The sequence below is a fragment of the Globicephala melas genome, chromosome 4 (genome assembly GCF_963455315.2).
Source record: "Globicephala melas chromosome 4, mGloMel1.2, whole genome shotgun sequence".
NCBI lineage: Eukaryota > Metazoa > Chordata > Mammalia > Artiodactyla > Delphinidae > Globicephala > Globicephala melas.
In genome coordinates, this window is record NC_083317.1 from 47,587,764 (window position 1) to 47,615,332 (window position 27,569).

A 27,569-nucleotide genomic window follows, 5' to 3' on the forward strand; every position below is an offset into this window, starting at 1 on the left:
TTCTCTAGAATCCGGGTTGGCAGTTTCCCTGCATGGGATGTAAGGAACACAGCACCCACCGGTTCTTGGGCTTGATGGTCTTCTCCTGCCTCTTGGATGGCTCTTTCCCAGGCTTCACAGGCCCCTCTTCTGCCTGTGCCTCTCACAGTCCACTTGAGTTGTTGTCATTTGCATTCAGAGCTCCATCTTGGTCTAAACTTCTGATGACTCCTAAATCAGTCTCCAGGCTGGGCATCTGAGCTTGAGGCTTATGTCCAACCGCCTACTGGGCATCTCTACCTGGATGTTCCAATAACATGTCCAGCCATGTTTGGAACCATTGTTGGATACAACTTTATGCCAATAAACTTCCAAGTCTAAATGAAGGGTGACTTTTTTTTTTTTTTTTACAGATTGTAAGAGGCTAATATTGAATAAGGAACCTCAAAAGGCTATAAGTATAGCAGAATTTAAAACGTTATTAAAGATCTTTCTGCTGCCAAGCCAGGTCCAGATAGTCTGTTAAAGCTTCAAAAACCCCATAATTGCTATGCATTTCCCCTTGAGTTTACTATGAAAGTGTTAAAATTTAAACTTTTAAAAAGTCTTAAAATAGTACCATGAACAGCTATATATCCTCCTCCTAGATTTAATAATTAACATTTTGCCATATTTGGTTTATCTCTATATAAGCACATTTTCAAGTCAGACATTCTGACACTTCACCCCTAAATACTTCAGCATGCATCTCCTCAGAGTGAAGACAATGTCTGGCATAATCACAGTTATCACACAAAATTCATTAAAGCATCAAATATCCAGTTCATATTTAAATGTCCCCAATTGTCCCCAGAATGTTTTTTATATAAAGTGTCCTTTTAAAAACTAAGATACATTTCAATATAGTTTATTCCAGAGTATTAAGAATAGATCCCCAAGCCTGACAAAAGCACAAACACACAAAAATCAGAAAGCAATCCTGACTAATAAGTGCAAGTATCCTGAAACATTATTAGCAGATTTCAGCATATTAGAGGACTGAATTGTTGTTGAGGATATTCTGTCTGAACCCAGTTTCTCTTTTCCCCTCCCCAATCACGTAGCAGCCTTGTAGTCCAATCCCACTGTTGTCTTGAGTGCCTAAATTAACCTAGATAATTCTATCCTCGTCACGGCGACTTGTTCAAATAGCCCAAGGCAATCAGCCTCTGGTATTTCCCCTGGCCACAGAGGTGATGCAACTGGCAAGAGGCTCAGTTCTTTCGCTGAGAATCGAAGAGGCCGGTTGTTAAACATTGACTAGTGCACCACCCGGATTTTGGTCGTCCCTTGCCTTTCGAGGATCTGACTACAAAGATGTTACATAAACAGCGGGCGATTAATAGGTGTTTGAGGCTTGCTGGAAAGAAAACATCCTCTCCGCGGAGACAGCAGGCCAGGAGACGGGGGGGGGCGGGGCGGGGCGGGGGCGGATCCTCGGACGCTGCGGCACCGCCCCTCGCGGCGCCGGCGCGGTGACCCACAGACCTCCGTTCTGGCTCCGGTGCCAGTGGTGCTTCCTGGCAGAGCCATGGCTAGTAAGTAGCGCCGCGGCCCGAGCTCGGGCTGGAGGGAGGCTTCGGGCGCGGCGCCGGCGGACGGTCTCGCCGGCTCAGCCCCTCGCCTCCGCGTCGTGTCCCCGCCGCGCCCATGGCCTTCCTTGCTCCAGTGGCCGCAGGGCTGGGGGCCCGAGCGGCGAGGCCGGTGGGCGCGGGCAGGGCGGTGAGGGGAGGCCGCGGAGCACGGCGCGGTGCACGTCGGGGATTCCGGGCTTCCGGGAGGGCCGGAGGGGCCGCGGGAGCGTTGGGCCTGCGTGCCGGAAGGGCCCGCGCCTTACGTCCCACTGGGCTTGTATGAAACGGAAGGCAGAGATTCCAGGTGCGTTCCGGGCGCCCCTACTCCAGATTCACCTGCGCGGGAAAGGGCGGGGGCAGGTGCTCATTTAAAATGCCACTTCCGCACCCTCCCTGTGATTTCTTGCCTGTTTCTCATCGCTGCCCCCGCTCAGCGACCCGAAGACTGTGCACTTTCAGTAATTATGATACTTCTTCAAATGTGAAACTTTGTCCCGTGGGATTCTTGGAGACTGTTGCTAGGTTTTAGATTGAGTTTTTTTTACATCTTTATTGGAGTATAATTGCTTTACAATGGTGTGTTTGTTTCTGCTTTATAACAAAGTGAATCAGTTATACATATACATATGTTCCCATATCTCCTTCCTCTAGCGTCTCCCTCCCTCCCACCCTCCCTATCCCACCCCTCCAGGCTGTCACAAAGCACCGAGCTGATCTCCCTGTGCTATGTGGCTGCTTCCCACTAGCTATCTACCTTACGTTTGGTAGTGTATATATGTCCATGCCTCTCTCTCGCTTTGTCACAGTTTACCCTTCCCCCTCCCCGTATCCTCAAGTCCATTCTCTAGTAGGTCTGTGACTTTATTCCTGTCTTACCCTTAGGTTCTTTATGACATTTTTTTCCTTAAATTTCATATATATGTGTTAGCATACAGTATTTGTCTTTCTCTTTCTGACTTCACTCTGTATGACAGACTCTATCCACCTCATTACAAATAGCTCAATTTCGTTTCTTTTTATGGCTGAGTAATATTCCATTGTATATATGTGCCACATCTTCTTTATCCATTCATCCGATGATGGGCACAGGTTGTTTCCATCTCCGGGCTATTGTAAATAGAACTGCAATGAACATTTTGGTACATGACTCTTTTTGAATTATGGTTTTCTCAGGGTATATGCCCAGTAGTGGGATTGCTGGGTCATATGGTAGTTCTATTTGTAGTTTTTTAAGGAACCTCCATACTGTTCTCCATAGTGGCTGTACCGATTCACACTCCCACCAACAGTGCAAGAGTGTTCCCTTTTCTCCACACCCTCTCCAGCATTTATTGTTTCTAGATTTTTTTGATGATGGCCATTCTGACTGGTGTGAGATGATATCTCATTGTAGTTTTGATTTGCATTTCTCTAATGATTAATGATGTTGAGCATTCTTTCATGTGTTTGTTGGCAATCTGTATATCTTCTTTGGAGAAATGTCTATTTAGATCTTCTGCCCATTTTTGGATTGGGTTCTTTGTTTTTTTGTTATTGAGCTGCATGAGCTGCTTACAAATTTTGGAGATTAATCCTTTGTCAGTTGCTTCATTTGCAAATATTTTCTCCCATTCTGAGGGTTGTCTTTTGGTCTTGTTTATGATTTCCTTTGCTGTGCAAAAGCTTTGAAGTTTCATTAGGTCTCATTTGTTTATTTTTGTTTTTTTATTTCCATTTCTCTAGGAGGTGGGTCAAAAAGGATCTTGCTGTGATTTATGTCATAGAGTGTCCTGCCTATTTTTTCCTCTAAGAGGTTTTTTTTTTTTTTTTCCCCTGTATTCTCAATTTGCTTTATTATTTATGACCTCCAGATCTCTGGTGAGGAGGACAGGACCTGTCCTGGGCTCCATTTTTTTACCAGCTGGTTTAGTCTTAAGTTCATGGCAGCCTGCCCAAGCTATGACAGTTGAGCAAGCTTTAGATAGTAAAAGTCACATCTGATGTCCTTTGCTGCAGACCATTGGCATAAACTTATTTATTCAGAATTGTGTCCATGGCAGGCATGTTCCGTCCATGTTTGGCTGAAAGAGCAGGCAATATTGTCACATGCTCAGGGAAGCTTTCCTCATCTACCCCTTAAAGATTAGGTCAGGCCCCTGGTAAATGCATTTGTTGTATGAGTTTTTTTTTTTAATAAATTTATTTATTTTTGGCTGCACTGGGTCTTTATTGCTGCGCGCTGGCTTCTCATCGCGGTGGCTTCTGTTGTTGTGGAGCAGGGCTTCAGTAGTTGTGGCTCACGGGCTCAGTAGTTGTGGCTCACGGGCTCAGTAGTTGTGGCTCACGGGCTTAGCTGCTCCATAGCATGTGGGATCTTCCCAGGCCAGGGCTCAAACCCATGTCCCCTGCATTGGCAGGCGATTTCTTAACCACTGTACCACCAGCGAAGTCCCATGAGTTTTGTTTTGTTTTCTTTTAATGAGTTTTTATGTAAATGAATTTTCCGGTTTTCTGCAACTTAGCTCTTGGATTCATTCTGGTTTTGACATATGTCTACTTAAATCCAGTTCATTCCTTTTATCTACTGCATAGTGCTTCATGATATGACCATTTTATGTTTTCTTTTTTTACATCTTTATTGGAGTATAATTGCTTTACAATGGTGTGTTTGTTCCTGCTTATAACAAAGTGAGTCGGTTATACATATATATATGTTCCCATATCTCTTCCCTCTTGCGTCCCCCTCCCTCCCACCCTCCCTATCCCACCCCTCCAGGCTGTCACAAAGCACTGAGCTGATCTCCCTGTGCTATGTGGCTGCTTCCCACTAGCTATCTACCTTACGTTTGGTAGTGTATATATGTCCATGCCTCTCTCTCGCTTTGTCACAGTTTACCCTTCCCCCTCCCCGTATCCTCAAGTCCATTCTCTAGTAGGTCTGTGACTTTATTCCTGTCTTACCCTTAGGTTCTTTATGACATTTTTTTTTCTTAAATTTCATATATATGTGTTAGCATACAGTATTTGTCTTTCTCTTTCTGACTTCACTCTGTATGACAGACTCTAGGTCTATCCACCTCATTACAAATAGCTCAATTTCGTTTCTTTTTATGGCTGAGTAATATTCCATTGTATATATGTGCCACATCTTCTTTATCCATTCATCCGATGATGGACACAGGTTGTTTCCATCTCCGGGCTATTGTAAATAGAACTGCAATGAACATTTTGGTACATGACTCTTTTTGAATTATGGTTTTCTCAGGGTATATGCCTAGTAGAGGGATTGCTGGGTCATATGGTAGTTCTATTTGTAGTTTTTTAAGGAACCTCCATACTGTTCTCCATAGTGGCTGTACCAATTCACATTCCCACCAGCAGTGCAATAGTGTTCCCTTTTCTCCACACCCTCTCCAGCATTTATTGTTTCTAGATTTTTTGATGATGGCCATTCTGACTGGTGTGAGATGGTATCTCATTGTAGTTTTGATTTGCATTTCTCTAATGATTAATGATGCTGAGCATTCTTTCATGTGTTTGTTGGCAGTCTGTATATCTTCTTTGGAGAAATGTCTGTTTAGGTCTTCTGCCCATTTTTGGATTGGGTTCTTTGTTTTTTTGTTATTGAGCTGCATGAGCTGCTTACAAATTTTGGAGATTAATCCTTTGTCAGTTGCTTCATTTGCAAATATTTTCTCCCATTCTGAGGGTTGTCTTTTGGTCTTGTTTATGGTTTCCTTTGCTGTGCAAAACTTTGAAGTTTCATTAGGTCCCATTTGTTTATTTTTGTTTTTATTTCCGTTTCTCTAAGAGGTGGGTCAAAAAGGATCTTGCTGTGATTTATGTCATAAAGTGTTCTGCCTATGTTTTCCTCTAAGAGTTTCATAGTTTCTGGCCTTACATTTAAGTCTTTAATCCATTTTGAGCTTATTTTTGTGTATGGTGTTAGGGAGTGATCTAATCTCATACTTTTACATGTACCTGTCCAGTTTTCCCAGCACCACTTATTGAAGAGGCTGTCCTTTCTCCACTGTACATTCCTGCCTCCTTTATCAAAGATAAGGTGACCATATGTGCGTGGGTTTATCTCTGGGCTTTCTATCCTGTTCCATTGATCTATCTTTCTGTTTTTGTGCCAGTACCATACTGTCTTGATTACTGTAGCTTTGTAGTATAGTCTGAAGTCAGGGAGCCTGATTCTTCCAGCTCCGTTTTTCGTTCTCAAGATTGCTTTGGCTATTTGGGGTCTTTTGTGTTTCCATACAAATTGTGAAATTTTTTGTTCTAGTTCTGTGAAAAATTCCAGTGGTAGTTTGATTTAGTTTTGAACGTGAGTTTTGCAAAGGCACCAACCCTGATTATTTGTAATTTGAGTCCTGTCAGGTGAAAATGAAGCACCTGTTTTCTTTGATTTGTGCTTTTGTGGTAAGAGGACTGATTAATTTGCTCCACAGTGAGCCCCCCTCACACCCACTGCAGAATGCCCACTTCTCTTGGGGGAAAAAAAAAAAAAACTGGGCAAGTTTTTTCTGCACCTGGACCTTGAGCTTTCAGGTTAGGTATTACATGTTATTTACACATCCCCATTCTGGATCAGCCCCAGCGATGAGTTTCTAGCTGTGTTTGTTCCCAGATCTTTGCCTGATTCTTTTACATGAGGCAGTGGAGTGCTCTAGGCTCAAAGTCTGGAGACCGGGATTATTACAGCCTTAGCTCAGCCCATGTCAACAAGTCATTTGATCTCTCTGGACCTCAGTTTCCTGTCCTTTAAAATGGACATTTTTAAGAAATAAATGTTATTTTGAAACCCTTAAAAAAAAAAGAAATAAAATGGACATAAACTGTTCCTATCAAGGGCTAGTGAGGCTCCCTCAAGATGGTAAGTTTTGTGGAAGTGCTCTCTGTTTTTCATTTCAACCTCCTGGAGCGCAGTGCAAGTTGGTGGCTGAATGAACCCTCAGGATCAGGGTATAGAAGTCCTTTTAGGAACTTGCCTGGTGGCGCAGTGGTTAAGAATCCACCTGCCATTGCAGGGGACACAGATTCGATCCCTGGTCCAGGAAGATCCCACATGCCGCGGATCAGCTAAGCCCGTGCGCCACAACTACTAAAGCCCCCTCACCTAGAGCCCGTGCTCCGCAACGAGAGAAGACCCCGCTCGCTGCAACTAGAGAAAACCTGTGCACAGCAAAGAAGACCCAATGCAGTCAAAAAAGAAAAAAAAAAAAAGTCCTTTTACACACCTCCCTCTGAGTGTGACTGTCTCTTTCAGAAGAGGCTGATGGACTTGAGAGCTGTGGTTCTTGGTGGGGTTGAGGGTGGTGTTGATCTGACTCCCTTGAGGAATGTTTTCAAGTTACATGACCTCAGCCCCACCCACCCAAAAACAAACAAGGTGCTCATTCTGTCTACAGTCCAGATTTTGGCTTGCTTCTGGCTGTGCCACTCACTTTGTTGACTGTCTTCGTGCAGCTTTTCCTCTGCAAGCTTCTTGTTTCCTCATCTACGAGATACTGTTAATGATACCTCACAGATGCTTCCATGTGTAAAGGATCTGCCTGTTCCTTCTGCTGTTTCCATGTTGGTCCCTTCAGTTAAGATATTTTATCCTTTGTTCCCCTTGGTAAGTCCTTAATTTTCAGAATACAATGAATATTAGTACAGCCAGGGACCTGACAATGAAAAGTAGTTTCATTTTACTGCTGAGGAGATGAAGTGACTAGTGTCTCGTCCTCAGCCTCAGGGAACTCCCCAGTGGTGGAATTGTCCGGCTTCAGCCCCCCTGTGGAGCGGGTGCTTTGCAGCATGTCGGGCAGTCCCAAGCCTGGTGCAGGACAGCTGCCTTTCTGGGTGTGATGGGCGAGAAAGGAAGCCATCAACAGAACCATGGTGGACTTCATCTTACCCTCCTTCAGAAGCAGAGACAAACCCAGCTTCTAAGTTACAGTGGAGACCTTTAGTTGGTCTGTGATGTTTTAGTGACAGCTCAGGCTGTTTGCCCCAAAGTAATTATCCCAGCTTTTGTTTCCTGTTTGGTTTTCATCCAGTCTTTGAAACTATTTGACAAACTGCATTCCGGGTTAAATTTAGTTCCTGTCAGTATATTTAGGAGAAGCCAAGGAATGGAACATCTGAGTTTTCCTACTTTTGGGGTTAACCCTGAGCCAAACAGGCCTTCATCAAAGGCTAGGGTCTGTCAGTGTTGCCTCTCTGGGGATGTTTTTACAGCTACAGGAGAGACCCAGAGAGAGAAGTCACGAATGGTGGGATTTCAGACTCCACAGCAGAGGCCAGGTAGGGAAGCGAGGCCAGGCCATTACTGATAATTCCTGAAGTTTTGCAAAACTTTGTGGGTTACGAAATGGTTTGGAACCTTTAATGTAGCCTTTCATCAGACCATAAGCAAAAACTGTCAGTCAGGGTCCAGGCAGGACTCGGAAACCACACCAGTCACTTGAACAGGAAAAGAATTCATATAAAGGACTATTAACCAGTAAAAGGTGATTACTGTAAGAGCTAAAAGAGAACTCTATAGGAAAAGCAAATGTAGGGTGTGGCTACTACCTCAAGGAAGGAGTAAGCCTGGAGGAGCCGCTAACCTGCTTGCCCCAAGGCTGACAGCAGGTCTGGTTGGCAGAGCTGGCCACATAACTTGTGGGACCGAGTCTCCAGTGAAAATGTGGAGCCGCTTGTTCAGATAGCAGGAAAAAACGCTGTTCGGTTTTCCTTCCACAGTGTTTCCCTCAACCTCTCATGGTATTTTTCATTTGATACTTAATGTTGTGCTCCTTTGGGCACGGGAATACTCATGGGGTGAGTGCAGACCTGCCCAGGGGCCCTGCCCTGTGACTAGGCACACATGCAGCCCACTGGTTGCCAGGCTCCCCCTCTACCTGCAGCTGGACCAGTGCACTGTGTCCCAGCTGGTGACGGGGACTTCAAGACAGGCATGTCCACTTCCCATGGGCCTGCTGCCCCAACTCACGGTGGAGCAGACTTCCAAAGGGATTTCACCTGCTACGCTGGGAGGTGCTCAGCGTCTGGACTGGGGATAGACTGGAGGCCGGAGTTCACATAATAAGGGATAGTCGCGTACTCAGACCTAGTCTTCTTTCTTCAAGCCACATTCTCACTTGTAAGGCAGAAGCTGGCCCTGCCTGCTTCACTTCAGATTCTTGTGCCTGGAATGGGCTTTGCCCACGGATGTGCTCTGTCTCAGGGTTGCTCAACCTCAGCGTTATTGACATTTAGGACTGGATAATTCTTTCTTGTCAGGGACTGTCCTGTGCATTATGGCATGTTTGGCAGTGTCCCTGACCTCTGCCCACTAGATGCCAGTAGTACTGCATTAGCTGTGACCATCAACAATGTCTCCAGACATTGCCAGATGCCTTGGGGGGCAAAATTAACCTTCCATTGAGAAATGCTGCTCTATGTGATTCAGCAGTCAGATCTTCTGACAGCTGTTTTGTTTTATCTTCATCCTCAGCTTTCCGCTTGGCCCTCATCCAGCTTCAAGTTTCTTCCGTCAAATCAGATAACCTCACTCGAGCCTGTGGCCTTATCTGGGAGGCAGCAAAGCAAGGAGCCAAAATAGTTTCTCTGCCAGTAAGTATGGAGGCAGCCACCCCTTTCTGGGAACTGTTGTCCCAGCAGAATAATGTCCGCTAGCTCTGGTTGTCCTTCTGTGTCCTGGGGTCCAGCAAGGTCCTGTGGGGCCCCAGGATTGTTCCATGCTTGTCTGGAAGATGACCCTAGCAAGAGCCTTTGTGATAAGATGTGCCTGCATGCTTACAGGTTTTTAATTTAGGTCACCTACTCTGTTCAGAAGCCTAGTAGGCTGAGGGACTTAACCTAAAGCTAAAATACTCAGTGCCTCAGATATTTACCTTCTTTCCTTGTGTACTTTAGTCTTTACAGGACCAGGACATATTGATTTTAGCGCTAAGCTTCCAGCATTTAAAAAAATTGTTGAAAGTTGTTGAAAACTGAAAATTGTTAGAGACATTTAGGAAGTCTGTGGTATCTTCCAAAGTGTGGTAAGCCAGTAGGACTCTGCATCTGTCTCCTACGTCATCTCTTTTAGAACAGAATCAGCTGAAGATTGCGCCACATTTGTTTGTCAGCAAATACAGGGTCAGCCCCAGAGAAGGTCCTGCACGTGTCAGGACATGCATCTACTGGCAGAGGCCTGCTGGGGTCAGTGGGAGAACTATTCCCGACCACCCAGTACCCCACTATGGGGAGGAGGCAGCCGTTTGCAAACCCTGGAGAATTTTCAGGGCTACCTTATATTTTATTTTAGGCTCCAGGCCATTACAACGTGGCCAGTGAGTAGGAATCTTCAACAAGGGAGCTCGAGATCTTAATTTTGCACCATGGGACTCACCTGTACTTGCATCTGATAACGGGTTCTTGTTGGTTTAAGTTGCTAGGGGTAAAAGAGTCTAAAGGCCAGGAGTGAAAGCACTTGAATTCCCCTCTACCTAACACGTGTTTTGTACAAGTTGGTGATCCTCGGCCTTGAGTTTCCTAGCGCAGTGCCTGGTGCACAGGCAATCTCAGTAAATGCGAAATGAATGAACTAGAGTCGAAATCTAGTAGTTTTGCTTTTCTTTTATCACAGAGCTGTTGAGACATATTCAGGGGAGTGAGAGATTTTGCAGGATCAGAATGATAGTGCTGGAAGGGAGCTTAGAAATAGATCATTTTATACATGAGGAAACACCCTAACCTCTGTGGCTTTCAAAGCTTCTGTATTTTTAAAAAACACAGGCTTTATTACTTTACATAGTTAATGATATAGTACTGAGACTATGGAGTCATCCTAATGCCCAAAGTCCTATGCGTAAGCCCAGTGGTAGTGGGGCCTGGGTGCCCAAGGCTGGGAAGGCGTAGTTCTCCTGCGGACTCAGGGAGAGGCAAGTGCGGTCTTTTGCCAAGGTGACCAGGATCTGGGATAGCCCACTGACTTGTCTCCTCCAGCCCCACCTGAGTCAGGGGCTGAGTCCTGTCTGTGTCCACAGGCTCTTTAGCCCTGAGGTGTCCATGTTTTTCTTATCAGCTGTGTTTTACCCCTTTGAGAGCTATGTCTTTTTACAGCAGAACTTTAAAGTGAGTTGGGTGTTTTGGTGTTTTTTCCCCCTTTTTCTCTTCCAACATTATTCTAGGAATGCTTTAATTCTCCATATGGTACGAAATATTTTCCTGAATATGCAGAGAAAATTCCTGGTGACTCCACACAGAAGCTTTCTGAAGTAGCAAAGAAGTGCAGCATATATGTCATTGGAGGTAACTTCCTACCCTCAAGGTATAATGGCCTAAACATTAAAAACATCTGAGTAACTTTTGTTGTTACATTTAAATCATGGAATACAAATTAGCTATCAAAAAGAATGAGGTAGGGGCTTCCCTGGTGGCGCAGTGGTTGAGGGTCCGCCTGCCAATGCAGGGGACACGGGTTCGTGCCCCTGTCCGGGAAGATCCCACATGCCACGGAGCGGCTAGGCCCGTGAGCCATGGCTGCTGAGCCTGCGCGTCCGGAGCCTGTGCTCCGTAACGGGAGAGGCCACAACAGTGAGAGGCCCGCGTACCGCAAAAAAAAAAAAAAGAATGAGGTAGATCTGTATTTAGGAATGCAGAAGGATCTTTGAGACACACTGTTCAGTGGAAAAAGAGCAAGTTTAATATGAAATGAACAGGTACTTCCATACAGATGAATGCCCCACACAAAAGAAGGTTGTATATTTTTATATGTATTTATGTATGTAAGACATAGTAAATACTGTAGAAGGACACACACCAAACTGATGATAATTTTCTCTGGAGAAGGAGTTGGAAGTACAGGGGCAGGTGGAAAGAGAAACCATATCTGAATGTCTTTCATTAATATAGTGTTAAGATTATTTTTTTTCCCATAAAGAGGCCGCATACATCAAAGGTAGCTTAGAGTATTAGGCTTAGTGAATTAAGTCAGACAGAGAAAGACAAATACTGAATGCTATCATTTACATGTGGAATCTAAAAAAAGAAAACAAAGGAATGTATATAACAAAATGGAAACAGACTCACAGAGAGAACAAACTAATGGTTACCAGTGGGGAGAGGGAAGGAGGGAGGGGGAATATAAGGATGGAGGATTATGAGATATAAACTACTATGTATAAAATAAATAAGCAACAAGGTTATATTGTGCAGCACGGATAAATAGAGCCATTATTTTGTAATAACTTTAAATGGAGTAAAATCTAAAAAAATACATTGAATCACAATGTTGTATACCTGAAACTAGTATAATATTGTAAATCAAGTATACTTCAATTTTAAAAAAGTAGCTTTATTTATGTGGTTTTGTTTAAATAAAGTGTTCTGTTTGTTTAAATAAAAATACAATAAAACTGTTTAATATAGCAAACAAAATTATTTCTCTATTATCATATAGTAAGAATTAGAAATGAATAAGAGGAGGAGAAAAGAAGGCAAAGCAAGAAGAGATAGAATTGCAGGAACCATATTCAGTGATGGAAAGACTGGCTTACATTCCCACCTCAAGACCTTTTTGGATACAGTTATGTTGCAGGACCTGGTGAATTTAAGTTGAGCAACAGTGAATTCCCCGTGTTGTACCAATGCTTCAGATGAAGTGTTGCTCAAGATCAAAGCTGAATTCAGAAACAGTTTGGTTATTTTTGAAACCTTTCTTTGGCATCTAACCTAATTATATTTCACCTACACTCTGAAGTTGGTCTCTGAAAAATCATATTCAAGAAGAAAAAAACATGATTAACCCTTAGAAGATAGTAAACTTTATTGTGGACCCAAGAAGATAGTAAACTTTATCAAGCCTTTGTCCTGTTATCATAAAAGAATGCTTTATTCGAGTGTTTTCTATGTCTGTGTGTTTCTCCTCTCAATGAAAGGTTCCATTCCTGAAGAGGATGCTGGGAAATTATATAATACCTGTGCCGTGTTTGGGCCCGATGGAACTTTACTGGTAAAGCACAGAAAGGTAAGTAGAGAATGTGGCAAGTCTCATTGCCTCCTGATAATTTGCTTTGAAGTTCCCAGTAACTCTCATCATATGGTACACACATCAGGCATTTGATTAGTTGGCACAGGTGGCTATTCTTGGCTGTTGGCATTTTGATATAAATTGTAGGCTCAGCCTATCGATTTCAGCCAAGGAAAAACCTACAGGAATTTTGATTAGGATGGTATTGAACATACAGTGATCCAACTTTGGGGAGAGCTGACACCTTTGCAGTAGAAGTGCATGCATATACATTTAGGATTGTTAAGTCTTCTTGGTAAGTTGATTCTTTTATCATTATATGTCTTTTTTTTTTTTCATTGTAGTACTCTTTGTCTTGAGGTTTAGCTCTGATATTACTATAGCCACTCTAGCCTTCTTATACTTACTGCTTGTATGGTACATCTTTTACTAATCTTTTATTTTCAGTCTATATGTCTCTTTATATTTAAAATGCTTCTCTTGCAGACAGCATGTAGTTGGGTCTTGCTTTTTTTTCATTCTGACAATCTTTGCCTTTTAACTGGAGTGATTACTCTATTTATATTTAATGTAATTATTGATATGGTTGGATTTTAAGCAGATAGACATTTAATTATTTTTTCCCTTTGTTCCTGTTTCCTGCATTCTTTTGGGTTGAGTAGTAGTTTGCTTTTTTTTCCCTAAGTTGTTGCCCTGTGACAATATACACACTTATATTGTCACAGTCTACTTAGTTAATAATATATTTCTTCATGTGAAATTTAAGAATCTTGCAATTGTATAGGTCATTTCTTTATGGTATGGTTTTCATACATATTGCATCTATATACATTATGAATCCCACAAAACACTAATTTTTAATTTAAGTAGTCATGTGTATTTTAAAGAAATTAAGAGAGAAATATTTTGTGTTTACCCAAATACTTACCATTTCTAGTGTTTTTCTTTTCTTCCTGAAGATCTTAGTTCTGTCTGGTATGTTTATCTTCAAACAAAAAGACCTCCTTTAGCATTTTTGTAGTGAGGCTCTGCTAGCTATGAATTATCTTAGTTTTTATTTATGAATATACCTTTACTTTGCCTTTATTCTTTTTTTTTTAAATACTTATTTATTTGGCTGCGTCGGGTCTTAGTTGCAGCATATGGGATCTTCATTGCGGCATCTTTCGTTGTGGCGCGCAGGCTCCTCTCTAGTTGTGGCGTGCAGGCTCTAGAGTGCACGGGGATTAGTTGCCCCACAGCATGTGGGATTTTATTTCCCCGACCGGAGGTCAAACCTGCGTCCCCTGCATTGGAAGGTGGATTCTTAACAACTGGACCACCAGGGAAGTCCCGCCTTTATTCTTAAAAAAGATTTTTGGTGGGGCTTCCCTGGTGGCGCAGTGGTTGAGAGTCCGCCTGCTGATGCAGGGGACATGGGTTCGTGCCCCTGTCCGGGAAGATCCCACATGCCACAGAGCGGCTGGGCCCGTGAGCCATGGCCGCTGAGCCTGCGCGTCCGGAGCCTGTGCTCCGCAACGGGAGAGGCCACAACAGTGAGAGGCCCGCGTACCGCAAAAAAAAAAAAGATTTTTGGTGGAATAGAATTCTGGGTTGACAGTTTTCTTTTTTTCCTCAGAAGTTTGAAAGATGTTATTATTCAGTTATCTTCTAGCCTCTTTTTCTACCCCCGATATGAAGTTAGTGATAATTAGTATTGTTCTTCTGCATGCAATTCATGTTTTTCTCTACCTGCCTTCAAGGTCTTTTCATAATCTTTAGTTCTCACTATTTTGACTCTTATATTCCTAGATATGGTTTTCTTTGTATTTGTCCTGCTTTGTGTTTCTTGAATCTGTAAAATTTACGTCTTTCACTGTATTTGGGAAACTTGGGGGCATTATTTTGTTAAATATTTTTCTGTCCCATTCTCTTCTTATGGGACTCCAGTTTTGATACTGTTCACCAAACCAGGTCACCAAGGCTCTGTTTTTTATTTTTGTTTTTCAATGATTTATCTCTGTCTTCTTCAGATTGGGCATTTTCCATTGACCCATCTTCAGATTCACTGAGTCTTTCTTCTGTAATCTCCACTCTCCTGTAAATCAATCCAGTGAAATTTTTTAAAAATTCAGATGTTGAATTTTTCAGTTCTAAAATTTTCATTTCATTCTTTTTCATAGCTTTTATTCCCTACTGTATTTTCTGTTCGTTTATGCATTAAGAGCTTATTTTTCTTTACTCTCTTGAGCTTAGTTTCAATAGCTGCTTTAAAGTCTTTGATAATTATCACATCTGGGTCTTACTGGGGTCTGCTCCATTGCTGCTTTTTCTTTAAGACTTTGGGTAATATCTTTGTGTATCTAGTAATTAGGATTGTATATTGGATTATATGTTGTTGAGATTCTAACTTCTATTACATTCCCCTGAAAAGTGTTTAATTTTTTATTTTAGCAAGTAGTTAATTTGGGCATACTCAAACACCAAACTCTTTTTCCTTTGTGAGGTGGGTAGCAACTTCAGCTTCTCTGTTCTACTGTAAAGTTGTTTAGCTTTAGCTGGGCTGCTTGGAGTTTGCCCCACACATCTTTAGTTCATTGGTTAGTCAGAGATTTGGACAGATTTTATATGTAAAATTTAGGGCTGTTCTTTGGCTTTCTCCTTTTCAGCAGCATTTTCCCCTCACTTTCCACCTGCCATGAAACTCTATTCTCTGGTTCCTCAGCTGGTATGATTGTGCGTAGTTGTCACCACCACTCCTAGCAACAGCTGGGGCCTTGCCTCCAACTAAAAGCTGTAAACAAATGGGAAACTCACACAGCACTAGTCCCTTCTTCCAAGTGTTGACTTCTCTTCTGTTTCTGCCGGATTTTGATTATTCTCAAGTGCTTTTAAGTAGTTGTGTTTTTTATTTTGTCCAGAGTTCATAGTTATCTGTGAGAAAGCTGGTCTGATAGGAGCCACTCTGCCATTAGTGGAAGAGGACCCAGCATTGAGCTATGTTTCTTTTTTTTTTTAAGTTAAGTATATTTCTTTTTAATTAATTAATTAATTAATTTTTTGGCTGTGTTGGGTCTTCGTTGCCATGCAGTCTTTCTCTAGTTGCGGAGCGTGGGGTTTACTCTTTGTTGCGTTGTGCAGGCTTCTCATCGTAATGGCTCCTCTTGTTGCGGAGCACGGGCTCTAGGTGTGTGCGTTTCAGTAGTTGTGGCGATTGAACTTATATTGTCACAGTCTCAATATAAGGGGGTGCTCAGTAGTTGTGGTGCATGGGCTTAGTTGCTCTGCGGCATCTGGGATCTTCCTGGACCAGGGCTCAAACCCATGTCCTCTGCATTGGCAGGTGGCTTCTTAACCACTGAGCCACCAGGGAAGTCCCAGCATTGAGCTATTAACCCAACTCTTTAAAGTGCTTGTTTTCAGAATTGAGTTTTCCAGGCCATGAATATGATATATATCTCTCTCCATTTACTTAGGCTTTCTTTAATTTCTCTCAAAGTTTTTTAATAGTTTTTTGGGTATAGTCTTGTATATCATTTACTAGATTTGTTCCTAATTGGTATTTCTTCATGCGCTTTCATTTTGTGTTTCTTGCTAGTGTACAGAAGTAGAACTAATTTTTAAAATATTGACCTTGTATATAGTACCCTTGCGTAAACTTATTCATTCTAATAATTCATCTGTATATTTCCTTTGACATTTCTTAGGTATACAAATATATCATCTGAGAATAATGGCTTTTAATTTTTTCTTTCTAATCTTTATCCTTTTTATTCCTTTCCTTTGCCTTGTTGCTTTGGTTAGGACCTCTGGTACAGTGTTGAATAGCAGGTGTACTTACCTTGTTCTTGATCTCAATAGGAGAAGGGTTTTAATGTTTCACCATTAAATATGATGTTTCCTTAGATTTTTTTTTTGCAGATATTCTTTATCAGATTAAGGAGGTTCCCTTCCTAGAAGAGTTTTTCTGTTCCGTTTTTTAAATAAGAATGGATGGAGAAGTTTACCAAATGCTCATTAGGCACTTCTTAGGATGATCATATGACTCTTCCCCTTTATTTTGTTCATGTGGTAAATCACATTGATTGGTTTTTTAATGTTAAATCACATTGGCTTTCCTTGAATAAATCCAATTTGGAAGTGATGTGTTTCTTTTTAATATATTGCTGCATTGGGTTTGCAAATTTTACCTATTTGTGATTGCTCACCCACTCTCCACCTCTTCTGCCAGTGTATCAGTTTGATTCTGATTCTGAGAAGTCTTCATTTAGCATTTATATTGAGTAAAAAAGCTGCACATTAATTGCTTTCCATAAGAAATCTAGATGTTGATTTGCACACCACTAAGGAAACAAGGGTCTAAGACCTACAGCATCATTTTTCCAGTTCCCTGTGTTAGAAATCATTTTGATATGATGTCAGTCAGCTTGTGGGGTGGGTTGTGGGCAGATTGGGGGTGCTGTTTGTACAGTTGATCTTAGAACACCCCCATTGCTGGCCATGGAAAGATGTTTGTTATGATTGTCATGAACCCTGCAGAAAAGAGGTAACCGAATCCATTATTTGTGATGCAGCTCCATCTGTTTGACATTGATGTTCCTGGGAAAATCACATTTCAAGAATCTAAAACGTTGAGTCCTGGTGATAGTTTCTCCACATTTGATACTCGTACGTACCAGATAAATTCACCTCTTTTAGCAGTCCCTGTAGAAAAGGATCAGGTAGTCCTATGTTTTTCACTTCTCTCCCTTCCCAACCTCTTTACAAAACCTGACTGAAAGGCCAGAAGTGAGAAGGGCAGAGAATGGTCAGAGATCTAGAAAGGGGGGGCTGGATGGAGAACTGAGGGTTTGACATGGTTTTGCTCTTCCATTTGGTCACAGCCTTTTATTAGTATGATAGCTTCCGGCCTGTACCCATTAGGCCACGATTGAACACCTCCCACTTATATAAGAAGCATTCAGTTAGAACGAGTTTCTCATCTCTGCTTTGCTGTTGTAAATGATGTCTTCACGAGGTGAGGTCCAGGCAGGAATAAGCTTATACATTTTCTCCATCCATGGGCCCTGCATGAATGTATTCCCGTCAGTGTTTTGTGATCATTAGATCTTGGAGGCTTTCCCCTGCTGCACCATGAGGGAGGAGCTTAACTTTTTGTTTGTATATTTTCTGTTTGGAAAACAGCTTACTGCAGAGTGGGCCTGGGCATCTGCTACGACATCCGCTTTGCAGAGCTGGCACAAATCTATGCACAGAGAGGTAAGGCAGCACTACAGTTATGTTGTGTGAATGCTTGGAGGTTTAATTTGGGCTGGTCTTTGTGGATAGAGGGAACCCTTGGTCAGAAAACCTGGAGGAGAGGTCTTAATTTCTCTACCTCCATATGAATTCTCAGACTTCTCCTGCATATGGACAGTATGGTTTTTTGGGGGTTGTAATTTAACACGCCACATAGCTGAGGGAGGAGCCATACTCCTAAACTAAACCTCTGCTCTACCCTTTGAGCCCTTCCTGCTACTGTGTTTGGAAAGAGTCACTCGGGGCCCAGTAGAAATGGTCTGCGTGCACATGGCTTTCACCACTTACTAGTCCTAGATGTTGGGTAGTTGAAATGTAGTCAGTGACATTTTGGTCCAGAGGAGCATGCTACCATCCTGGAGAAGCACCAAGTCAGATCAGAAGATTTGGGTTCTGGTTCCAACTCTTCCCCTTAATTGGCACAATACTTTGGGTAAATTACTTAATCTCTGGAAAAATATGCATCTCCACAGGAACAGTGTGAACATTAAGGAGAGAGGACTTACAGAATTCCTCATATGGTACTCAACAAATATTAGCATACGTACTAGACTGCCAAAGATACTCTGATTCCAATTTATCTGTCGGTGAAAGTGAAGTGGGTGCAAACGGTTTGACTCCCTGCTCAGCAGAAGGTGGAGGCACAAGGGCTCTGGGTTGGCAGTCTCAGTTGAGTCTTAGCAATAAGTAGTAGAGCCCTACTCTGCCCCTCGTTTCAATTGACAAGCATCACAAAACATGGTCCTTGGCCATGGGAGCTGACCACATGATGCTGAGAGGAATTCGAATGACAGGTTCTCCACTTTTTTAAAGCAAAGTCACATGTTGTGGTTTTGGTTGTCAATACCACTTTTCTTGTGTGTATGTGTTTTGTGTGTGTGTGTCTAGAGGAATTTAGAGCCATACTTAATGCTGCTGACCCTGTCTGACTTGGCTGAATCTTTTTATGCTTGGGGAAGTTTGAGTTTGGTCCCTGCTGGGTAAGGAACAGAGGGAGGGGCTCGTGTGGTTGGGTGTCTACCTGCATCTGCTCTTTGGCCTTTCTCTCCCCAAGGCTGCCAGCTGTTGGTATATCCTGCAGCTTTTAATTTGACCACCGGACCAGCCCACTGGGAGTTGCTTCAGCGAGGCCGGTAAGAAAGCATCTCAAGCACACCTTCAGGAGTCTCAGTGTTTCTTTGTGGGAACATTTCCAGTTTGGTGGAAGCACCAACCTTCCCCGTAAGGAATGCTGCCTCTGACTCAGAATGCCCCGGCATCCAAATGCAGTTGAAAAAGGTGACTCTTTTCATCTTGCAGCCCAAAAGGAGGGCTTCTAGTGTAGGGCACCTTCTCCTCAGAAGCCACAGCACCAGTCTCATGGATTTTGGGGACTGTGAGTTTTGAATTTTGAAGAGCATTCACTGCATCAGGTGGGCAGCAATTTCATTCTTCTGTGTTCAGGCATGGATTGGTGTCTCTGATACAGTTGCCAGCAACTTTTACAGAGAATTGGAGACCCACGGAATGTATGTGTCCGAAGCCAAGGAAAAGGCAGGGGTTATTTTAGCCTGACAGCCCTAGGGAGAGACTTGTGGTCTGCACTCTGTGGACCCTGTGCTGCTCAGACTGGGTGTTTATCCTACTCCATCCTCCATAGTGTCCTGTTAGTCTTGGCACTCTGCTAAGAAACTCATCAGTTCTCGCTCTTCTAACTTCTAAGTCCTGAGCGTTGCACAGCTATGTTGTGCATGTCACAGTTGCTGTTTCCCTGGTCCCCTGAGGCTGAGGAGTGGTGAAGGGAAGATGGCAGAGGTGTGTGTAACATGGAAGGGGAAAGGAGTGTGACTGTGTAAAGTGTTCTGCAAAACAAATGCTGGTCAGAGATGAGTTTTTTTCATTAAAAGATTTTTAAAGTGAGGTGTTACATACTTACAGAAAAGTGTACTAGTTTTAAGTTTACAGGTTAGTGAGTTTTTACATATGTATTCACCTATGACCAAGATCAACATCTTGAACATTTCTAGTGCCTTGCAGTGCTCCCTTTTGCTCCTTCCCAGTCAGTACTCTCTTCTCTCCGCCCAGGGGTAGCCACTAGCTCATGTCTGGAGATGATGGTAATTTTTATTGGAAGGGGATGTAGAAGTGTTTGGCTGGTTGCGTGATGGAAGGCGGGGTAGGGGTACGTGATACCCATGAGTATTAATAAACGCTGCCTTGCTGAAAGGAAGAAAAGCTTGGGAGAGACTGGGATGGTCTGGCATGAATCTGTTGATTGAGCCCAGAGGGCTCTGGGTCAGGTGGCTTTGGTGCACCCGGGCTGCCACCCGAAATTCTTGCCTAATTTGAGACAATGGGGCTGCCACATTGGCATGGAAGGGCCCTGCAGCCCTGCAAGGTGTGTTGTCCCAGAGCAAGGCCAGTCCATTCTCTCTGGCCACCTTGACTGCATTAACCAGAGAAGCTCTGCTCTTTACTGTTACAGGTCGGCTCAGGCCGGGGTTTCTCGGCTTTGGCAGCACTGACATCTTGGGCTGGATGACTCTTTGGTGTAGGGGCTGCCCTGTGCATTGCAGGGTGTTTAGCAGCACCCCTGGCCTCTACCCACTAGATGCCAATAGCAATCCTTTAGTCGTGACAGTCAAAAATGTCTCCGGAAACTGGCACATGTCCCCTGGTGGGCAGAATTGCTCGAGAACTGGCTTATGCAATAAGATCTTTTTTGAAGAGAGGGTTCTGTGGCTTTGGATGTTTCTTCCACATCTGAGCCAGCCTGTCCTATCCTAGTTTTTGAAATAAGGATCTGTACACTTAGGATAAAAAGTCACAGATCTATGTAATCACTGTATAATTTACCTCTTTTCTGTCCATTAACTACAGCGCTGTTGATAATCAGGTGTACGTGGCCACGGCATCTCCTGCCCGGGATGACAAAGCCTCCTATGTTGCCTGGGGACACAGCACCGTTGTGAGTCCTTGGTGAGTTGGCTACACAGGGACAGGCTCACGAGGAGCTCGGGAGATGGCACTTGGGCAAGTGGGTTGTCTGATTCCTGCCTGGTCCCGCCCCTCCCTCCACCCCCATCTCCCCACATGCCTGCCAGGTCTCCAGGTCTCTCAGTGAGAGAAGCTTCCACTTGAAAACCATGTGAGAGAGAAACGGTCCTGCTCTCCTGACTGAGTGCTTGGCCTCAGCCCTCTTCTGAGTTTCTAAGTGACTTTTAATGTCAACCAAACTTGGAAACAAGGCAGCAGTCACGGGTGGGTGGTTTTAGTAAAAGAGGCTCCCAAACTCTTGGCTTTTGGTTAAAATTTAGACTGGGTCAATGGTCCTAGGGCAGGAATGAGTTGCAGGTTGAGGATTTGCTCCCTGCACAATGATTAGAGGAGAGTGGAGGATGGGATGAATTAAGGGGAGCTGTGAACTTGTCCTCTGTGAGAGGGAAAAGCATTTTATTACTTAGCGAAACCAGCATGGAAGTCTGCCCAGATACATATACATATGTTAATAGACATATCTACTGGCATTTGTATAGATTACATAGTACTTTCACACACATAATCTCAGTGTGAACTCTCAGGGACTTATCTTTATTTAGCCCAGTTTATAGATGGTAGACTTGAAGTTTACAGGATAAAGTGGCTAGAACTGGTGTTTGGATCCAAGACTTTTGAATTCAGAACTGAGATTTATTCCATACTACTTCTCATATGTCTGTATGATTACAGACACATAAGCACACACACACAGATATGCATTTCTACAGTTTCAGGATAAATAAACCAGTAACAAGGCTGAAAAGGCTTAAACGTCACTGTGGGGTTCCTAAAGTTTCTCTCTGCTGACTTTACAGTACCCACAGATTAAAGTGTGTGGTGGGGAAGGCCTTGGAAGATGTGACCAGAGAGAGAGTCCCAGTGAGCCTCTTGCACGCTAGGATTTGGGAGGCATTGAAAGACTGGAAGGATTGAGTTGGCTTCAGAATTAAACTTGACTCAGGTTCCTCTGCAGATGTTAGTGATCAGCTTCCTGACCTTTTGGGCAGCTCTGCTCCCCAGCTGGTTCTCCTAATGAACTCTGTTACTGATCAAGCTGGCTGCTCTGACACAAAGTAGTTGTATAAGATTTACCTTTATTTCTTCCTTTTTAGAATCCCCCCCCCATTCGGTTTGGGAGCCCTCTGGCTTATATCAGCGTTGGTATAGGCACCTGGGGTTAACATAGAGATCTTTGAATGCCAGGGCAAATGGGAAAGAAATAGAAGAGACTAGAAAAGGATTCAGTTAAATGGCATTAATGATGGTGTTTGTAGCTCATTGTGCCAAAAATTTGTGGCCATCTGGTAGATGGAACCAATTATTATGTCAGATTGTTTGTTGTATCAGATTACTTTGTTTTGTGCTTTGGAGAAATTTCATTTCACAGATATGTTTCTGAAGCTGTTTTGGGCCAAGAGCCTCAGCACGGGAAAGAGTTTTCCAAATCAGCTTTTCCTCAGATTTATGGAGTGTTGCTGTTCCCAGTGTGGGGTTCCTGCCAGGGCATGGTTCTACCATTTCTACCCAGGCCCCATAGGTTGAAACCTTTCCCTCAAACCCTGAAAGCCATTAACATAGGGATCCAGGGATCACATGCATGAAACCAGAGATCCAGGCAGATCTGGGCCCTGCCCAGGCCTAGTCTCACCATCCGCATGGTTGGGTAGCAGCCTTGGGAGGTGTGAAGAAACAGAGCCAGACTCCCCTTGTAAAGGGGTCTTGAATGTACTCACGAGGAGACAGATGGAGCTTCCTGTTGGTTATAGGTGTCTCTATTCCCAGATGTTTACATCCGTCGACAGAAATAATAAATAATCTATAATAGGAATAGAAAAGAGTTTTATTCAAGCCAAACTGAGGGCTGTAGCCTTTGAGACAGCCTCTCACATAGCTCTGAGGAACTATTCTGAAGAAGCATGGTTTGCGGCACAGTTTTATATCTTGTCAGAACAAGGAATGTCAAACACAACAGGTGTACATTCTTTCAAGATTTCAAAAAAAAAAGATCAGCATGTATACAGCAAGTGGTATGGCCTTGGTGCTTGGGAAGGGAGCCTTATATAGAAAGAGTATTAGCATTGATGTCTCAGGAAGGGAGGCATTTATTTCCATCTTCAGAACGAACATTCTTTCCTTCTGGACAGTGCACCCTTTTCTTTAATAGTTAAAGCAGATGTACAATGTATGTGTGATAGGCCACAAGGCAGGCTGTTCCAGTTAGCATAAAGTTTAAGTTAAATGATGTATAAGCCAGAATGACTTCCCCATACCTCATTATGTGAAAATTTCTTCCATCACATCTTAGAATAATTACCATTCCCTAGCAGTTTGTGGGTTACAAAATACACTCCATAATTTTCTCACCAAGTCCTCACAGAGCTCATATTTCCACTTTATGGATTAGGAAATGGAGATTCCAGATGACTTGCCACAAGGCCACACAGCTACTTCAATGGTAGAACAGGAATTTATGCCCCTACCTTCTTGTTTTAAATCTCAGATTCCTTCCCCTTTGGCCTGTGAGATGGGGAGGAAAAACAGAGAGACCCTGAATATCAGCAAACATCAGAGAATCCACTCATTCTTCCCCTGAATCTTTTTCAGGGGGGAGGTCCTTGTCAAAGCTGGCACTGAAGAAATGATCGTGTATTCAGACATAGGTAAGATTAGCTCTGGCACAGTTTAGGTCTCTGGTGTCCCCATTCTCTGAGGCCAGATTCCATAGCTGTGAAACCCTGTCACCTGGAGGGGCTCCTTTATGCCCCACCCTCCTCATTTATCCTTGGTTCTCTGGCCAAGCCCTGGGGCTGTATCTCAGCCTGAGTTTTCTTGGTTTGGTTTGAAATGACTACAGGGGCATTGCCAGGCTGTCTGTGCCTCCAGACAAGGCCTGTGAGCAAATTACTTGCTGAGGCTCTGGTTGTTTTCATAGTGTTTGGGGAAGAAATTCCTGTCGGTCGGTAAGGAATTACATCTTACTAATAGTGCACTTTTCTGTTTTTGCAGACCTGAAGAAGTTGGCTGAAATACGCCAGCAAATCCCCATTTTTAGCCAGAAGCGCTCAGACCTCTATGCAGTGGAGGCGAAAAAGCCCTAATGTTTATGTTTCCAACGTGTCATGAAACAGGAAGATATGTTTCTACAACATAATCAACTCCCTTCTGAATTCTTTAATGGAGATTCTTTTTTGTTTTTTTTTAATTTCAGCCTTTTCCCTTCCTGGATAGGGAAGCTCTCTGTTGAGATGGTGGAGCATCAACTGATGCTGGTATTCTCCACACCATATTAAATAGTCAAAAAGGACTCAGGCTGGCATAGACGAGCAGAAGGCAAGGGAATGGCTGTAAGTCTTCCATATTCAAGTTATCTCAAAGCAATTAGTAAAAGTATCAGATCTTGGTATCCTTAATGGTTGATTGACCAGATATGAATAGATCTGTGTCATGAACTTCTTATCTGATTGTTGGAGTTGGAATCCATTACGTAGAAAACTTGTTCTTTGAGCAGTACCTTAAAGTTACATTTTTGGTCTGTGAGTAGCTATGGAAAGCAAGGTGATGGATCCTTGGTGTTGGCTAGAGGAGATGGCAGCACCTTTCCTAGCAGCCTTTGGGCTCTTCAAATTCAGGAAGGAGCTAACTATTTAAGACCCCCTTAGTTTTAGGGGAAACATTGTTTCAATAATGAGCCCCCTGGGAGAATGGCAGTAGCATAATTTGTCAAGGTAACTAAAGTGTGAGTCTCTGCAAAAGATTTTCTTGATAGGGGTGAGTGTCTCTTTTTCTTTTCTCCCTAGTAACACTTATAGCTTGATAAAGGTAAGTTTTTAGCCCAGTGGTTTTCAGAATCCTTTTACATAATTAAAAATTAAGAATTCCATTGAGGTTTATGTATGTTATAGCTAGTGGTGGGTTGGTAAATGTTTAATGACCAGCTGTCTGAGAAGAAGTCGATTTTGTAGTAGCATTTGCCAATTTCCATGGTGTACTTACTGCCAAATTCAAGCTATCAGTGTAACACCTCTAAACACAGAGCTGGGAATAGATGTGCTCGATTGGCTCTTGTGAGCTGGTGCAATTCTACTCTAGCACACCACTGTTTACATATATATAGATATTTGCCATACTGGAAAATAAAATTTAAAACAAAAGAATACGCGAACATGCATCCCATTATCTATAAGAATGATGACATTATCATGTGCAGTTTAACCAGCACTGTATACGCAGAAGTGTTGTACAGTGAAAAAGGCAAATGACTTTTTAAAAATAAGTGTATAATTTGGCAAAATTTGACATGTATATACATGAAACCACTTCAATCAAGATAATGAATATACCCACCACCCCTAAAAGCTTCTTTGTGCTCTTTTATAATCTCTCTGGCTACTCCTCATATCCTCAGGCAAACACTGATCAGCTTTGTCAGTACAGATTAGTTTGAATTTTCCAAAATTACCCAAAAGTGGAATCATACTATAGTTTTTTGTGTCTTCTTTCACTCACCATAATTATTTGGAGATTCATCCCTGTGTGTGCTTCAGTAATTCATTCCTTTTTTATTGAGTTAGTAGTCCATTGTATGGATGTACTGGAATTTATCCATTTACCTGTTGATAGACATTTGAATTGTTTCCAGTTTTGGGCTATTAACAAATAAAGCTGCTAGCTACATTTTGTACATGTTGTTCATTTCTCTTGAGTAATGTCCAGGAGTGGAATGGTGGAGTCTTGCATGTATTTCACTGCCAGTGCCATTTTACTTAGCAGTCTGTCAGAGTCCTAGGCGCTCCACATCCTCATCACTTGGTATGATAAGCTTTTAAAATTTTAACGATTTTAATATGCATGTAATGTTATTTCATTATAGCTTTTTCTTTTATTTTTTTTGACGGAACGTGGGCCTCTCACTGTTGTGGCCTCTCCCGTTGCGGAGCACAGGCTCCGGACGCGCAGGCTCAGCGGCCATGGCTCATGGGCCCAGCCGCTCTGCAGCATGTAGGATCTTCCCAGACCGGGACACGAACCCGTGTGCCCTGCATTGGCAGGTGGACTCTCAACCACTGCGCCACCAGGGAAGCCCTGATTATAGCTTTAATTTGTATTTTCCTAATGACTAAGGATGCTGAAGCATCTTTTCACGTGCTCCTTTGCTGTCTGTATATCCTCTTTGGTGAAGTGTCTTTGCGTATCTTTTTCCCCTCTTTTTATGGGGTTATTTATCCTCTTATTGATTAGTAAGCGGTCTTTATATATTCTAGATAAAAGTTCTTTGTTAGGTTTTAATTTTTACAAATATATTCTCTTAAGTTTGAGGGAAAAAAGTCTTCATTTTCTTTTTTTTTTTTTCCGGTACGCGGGCCTCTCACTGTTGTGGCCTCTCCCATTGTGGAGCCCAGGCTCTGGATGTGCAGGTTCAGCGGCCATGGCTCACGGGCCCAGCTGCTCCACGGCATGTGGGATCTTCCCGGACCGGGGCACGAACCCGTGTCCCCTGCATCGGCAGGCGGACTCTCAACCACTGCGCCACCAGGGAAGCCCAGTCTTCATTTTCTTAAACGTATTATTTAAAAAGTAAAAGTTTTAAATTTTCATGAAGGCCAATTAATTGCTTTTTTTAAATACAGTTTGTCATGAATTTAGGTCTATGACCCATTTTATTTTATTTTTTAATTTTTATTTTATATTGGAGTATAGTTGATTTACAATGTTGTGTTAGTTTCAGGTGTACAGCAAAGTGATTCAGTTATACATATACATACATATAACTATTCTTTTTCAGATTCTTTTCCCACGTAGATTACAGAGTATTGAGTAGAGTTCCTTGTGTTAAATAGTAGGTCCTTGTTGATTGTCTTTTATATATGGCAGTGTGTATATGTTAATCCCAACTTCCTAATTTATCCCCCCCACCACCTTTCCCTTTTGGTAACCATAAGTTTGTCTTCTGTGAGTCTGTTTCTGTTTTGTAAGTTCATTTGTATCATGTTTTTTAGATTCCACATATAAGTGATATCATATGATATTTGTCTTTGGCTGACTTAACTTAGTATGATAATCTCTAGGTCCATCCACGTTGCTGCAAATGCCATTAATTACTTCATTCTTTTTTATGGTTGATATTGCATTGTGTATATTTACTACATCTTTATCCATTCATCTGTCCATAAACGTTTAGGTTGCTTCCATGTCTTGGCTGTTCTAAGTAGTGCTGCAGTGAACATTGGGGTACGTATCTTTTCAGAGTATGGTTTCTTCCAGAAATATGCCTAAGGATTGTGATTGCTCGATCATTATGGTAGCTCTATTTTTAGTTTTTTAAGGAACCTCCATACTGTTCTCATAGTGGCTGTACCAATTTACATTCCCCCCAACAGTGTAGGAGGGTTCCCTTTTCTCCACACCCTCTCCAGCATTTATTATTTGTAAACTTTTTAAAAACTATATTATTTTATTAATCTTTTTTAACATCTTTATTGGAATATAATTGATTTACAATGTTGTTAGTTTCTGCTGTATAACAAAGTGAATCAGCTATATGTATACATATATCCCCATATCCCCTCCCTCTTGAGCCTCCCTCCCACCCTCCCTATCCCACCCCTCTAGGTCATCGCAAAGCACCCTGCTGATCTCCCTGTGCTATGCGGCTGCTTCCCACTAGCTATCGATTTTACATTTGGTAGTGTATA

The 27,569-nt window shown here is 42.6% G+C and overlaps 1 protein-coding gene across 3 annotated transcripts; it reads left to right on the forward strand.

Annotated features, from left to right (window-relative positions):
• Nucleotides 1-1,456: 1,456 nt before the first annotated feature.
• Nucleotides 1,457-27,041, forward strand: NIT2 (nitrilase family member 2). 3 transcript variants are annotated; one of them, XR_009563693.2, is made up of 11 exons: nucleotides 1,574-1,896; nucleotides 9,061-9,179; nucleotides 10,742-10,862; nucleotides 12,491-12,579; nucleotides 17,136-17,229; nucleotides 17,746-17,820; nucleotides 18,914-18,992; nucleotides 20,719-20,817; nucleotides 23,482-23,537; nucleotides 23,884-24,221; nucleotides 26,277-27,041. XR_009563693.2 is itself a non-coding variant. In XM_070045433.1 (10 exons), the coding sequence occupies exons 1-10, from the start codon at nucleotides 1,550-1,552 to the stop codon at nucleotides 23,973-23,975; spliced, it is 831 nt and encodes a 276-aa protein (XP_069901534.1). In that variant the 5' UTR covers nucleotides 1,457-1,549; the 3' UTR covers nucleotides 23,976-24,567. The 3 variants fall into 3 exon arrangements, 2 of the variants coding, with proteins under 2 accessions (XP_069901534.1, XP_030716886.1); XM_070045433.1 differs by lacking the exons at nucleotides 1,574-1,896; nucleotides 26,277-27,041 and adding an exon at nucleotides 1,457-1,556 and having other exon boundaries at nucleotides 23,884-24,567; XM_030861026.2 differs by lacking the exon at nucleotides 26,277-27,041 and having other exon boundaries at nucleotides 23,884-24,567.
• The last annotated feature ends 528 nt before the right edge of the window (nucleotides 27,042-27,569 follow it).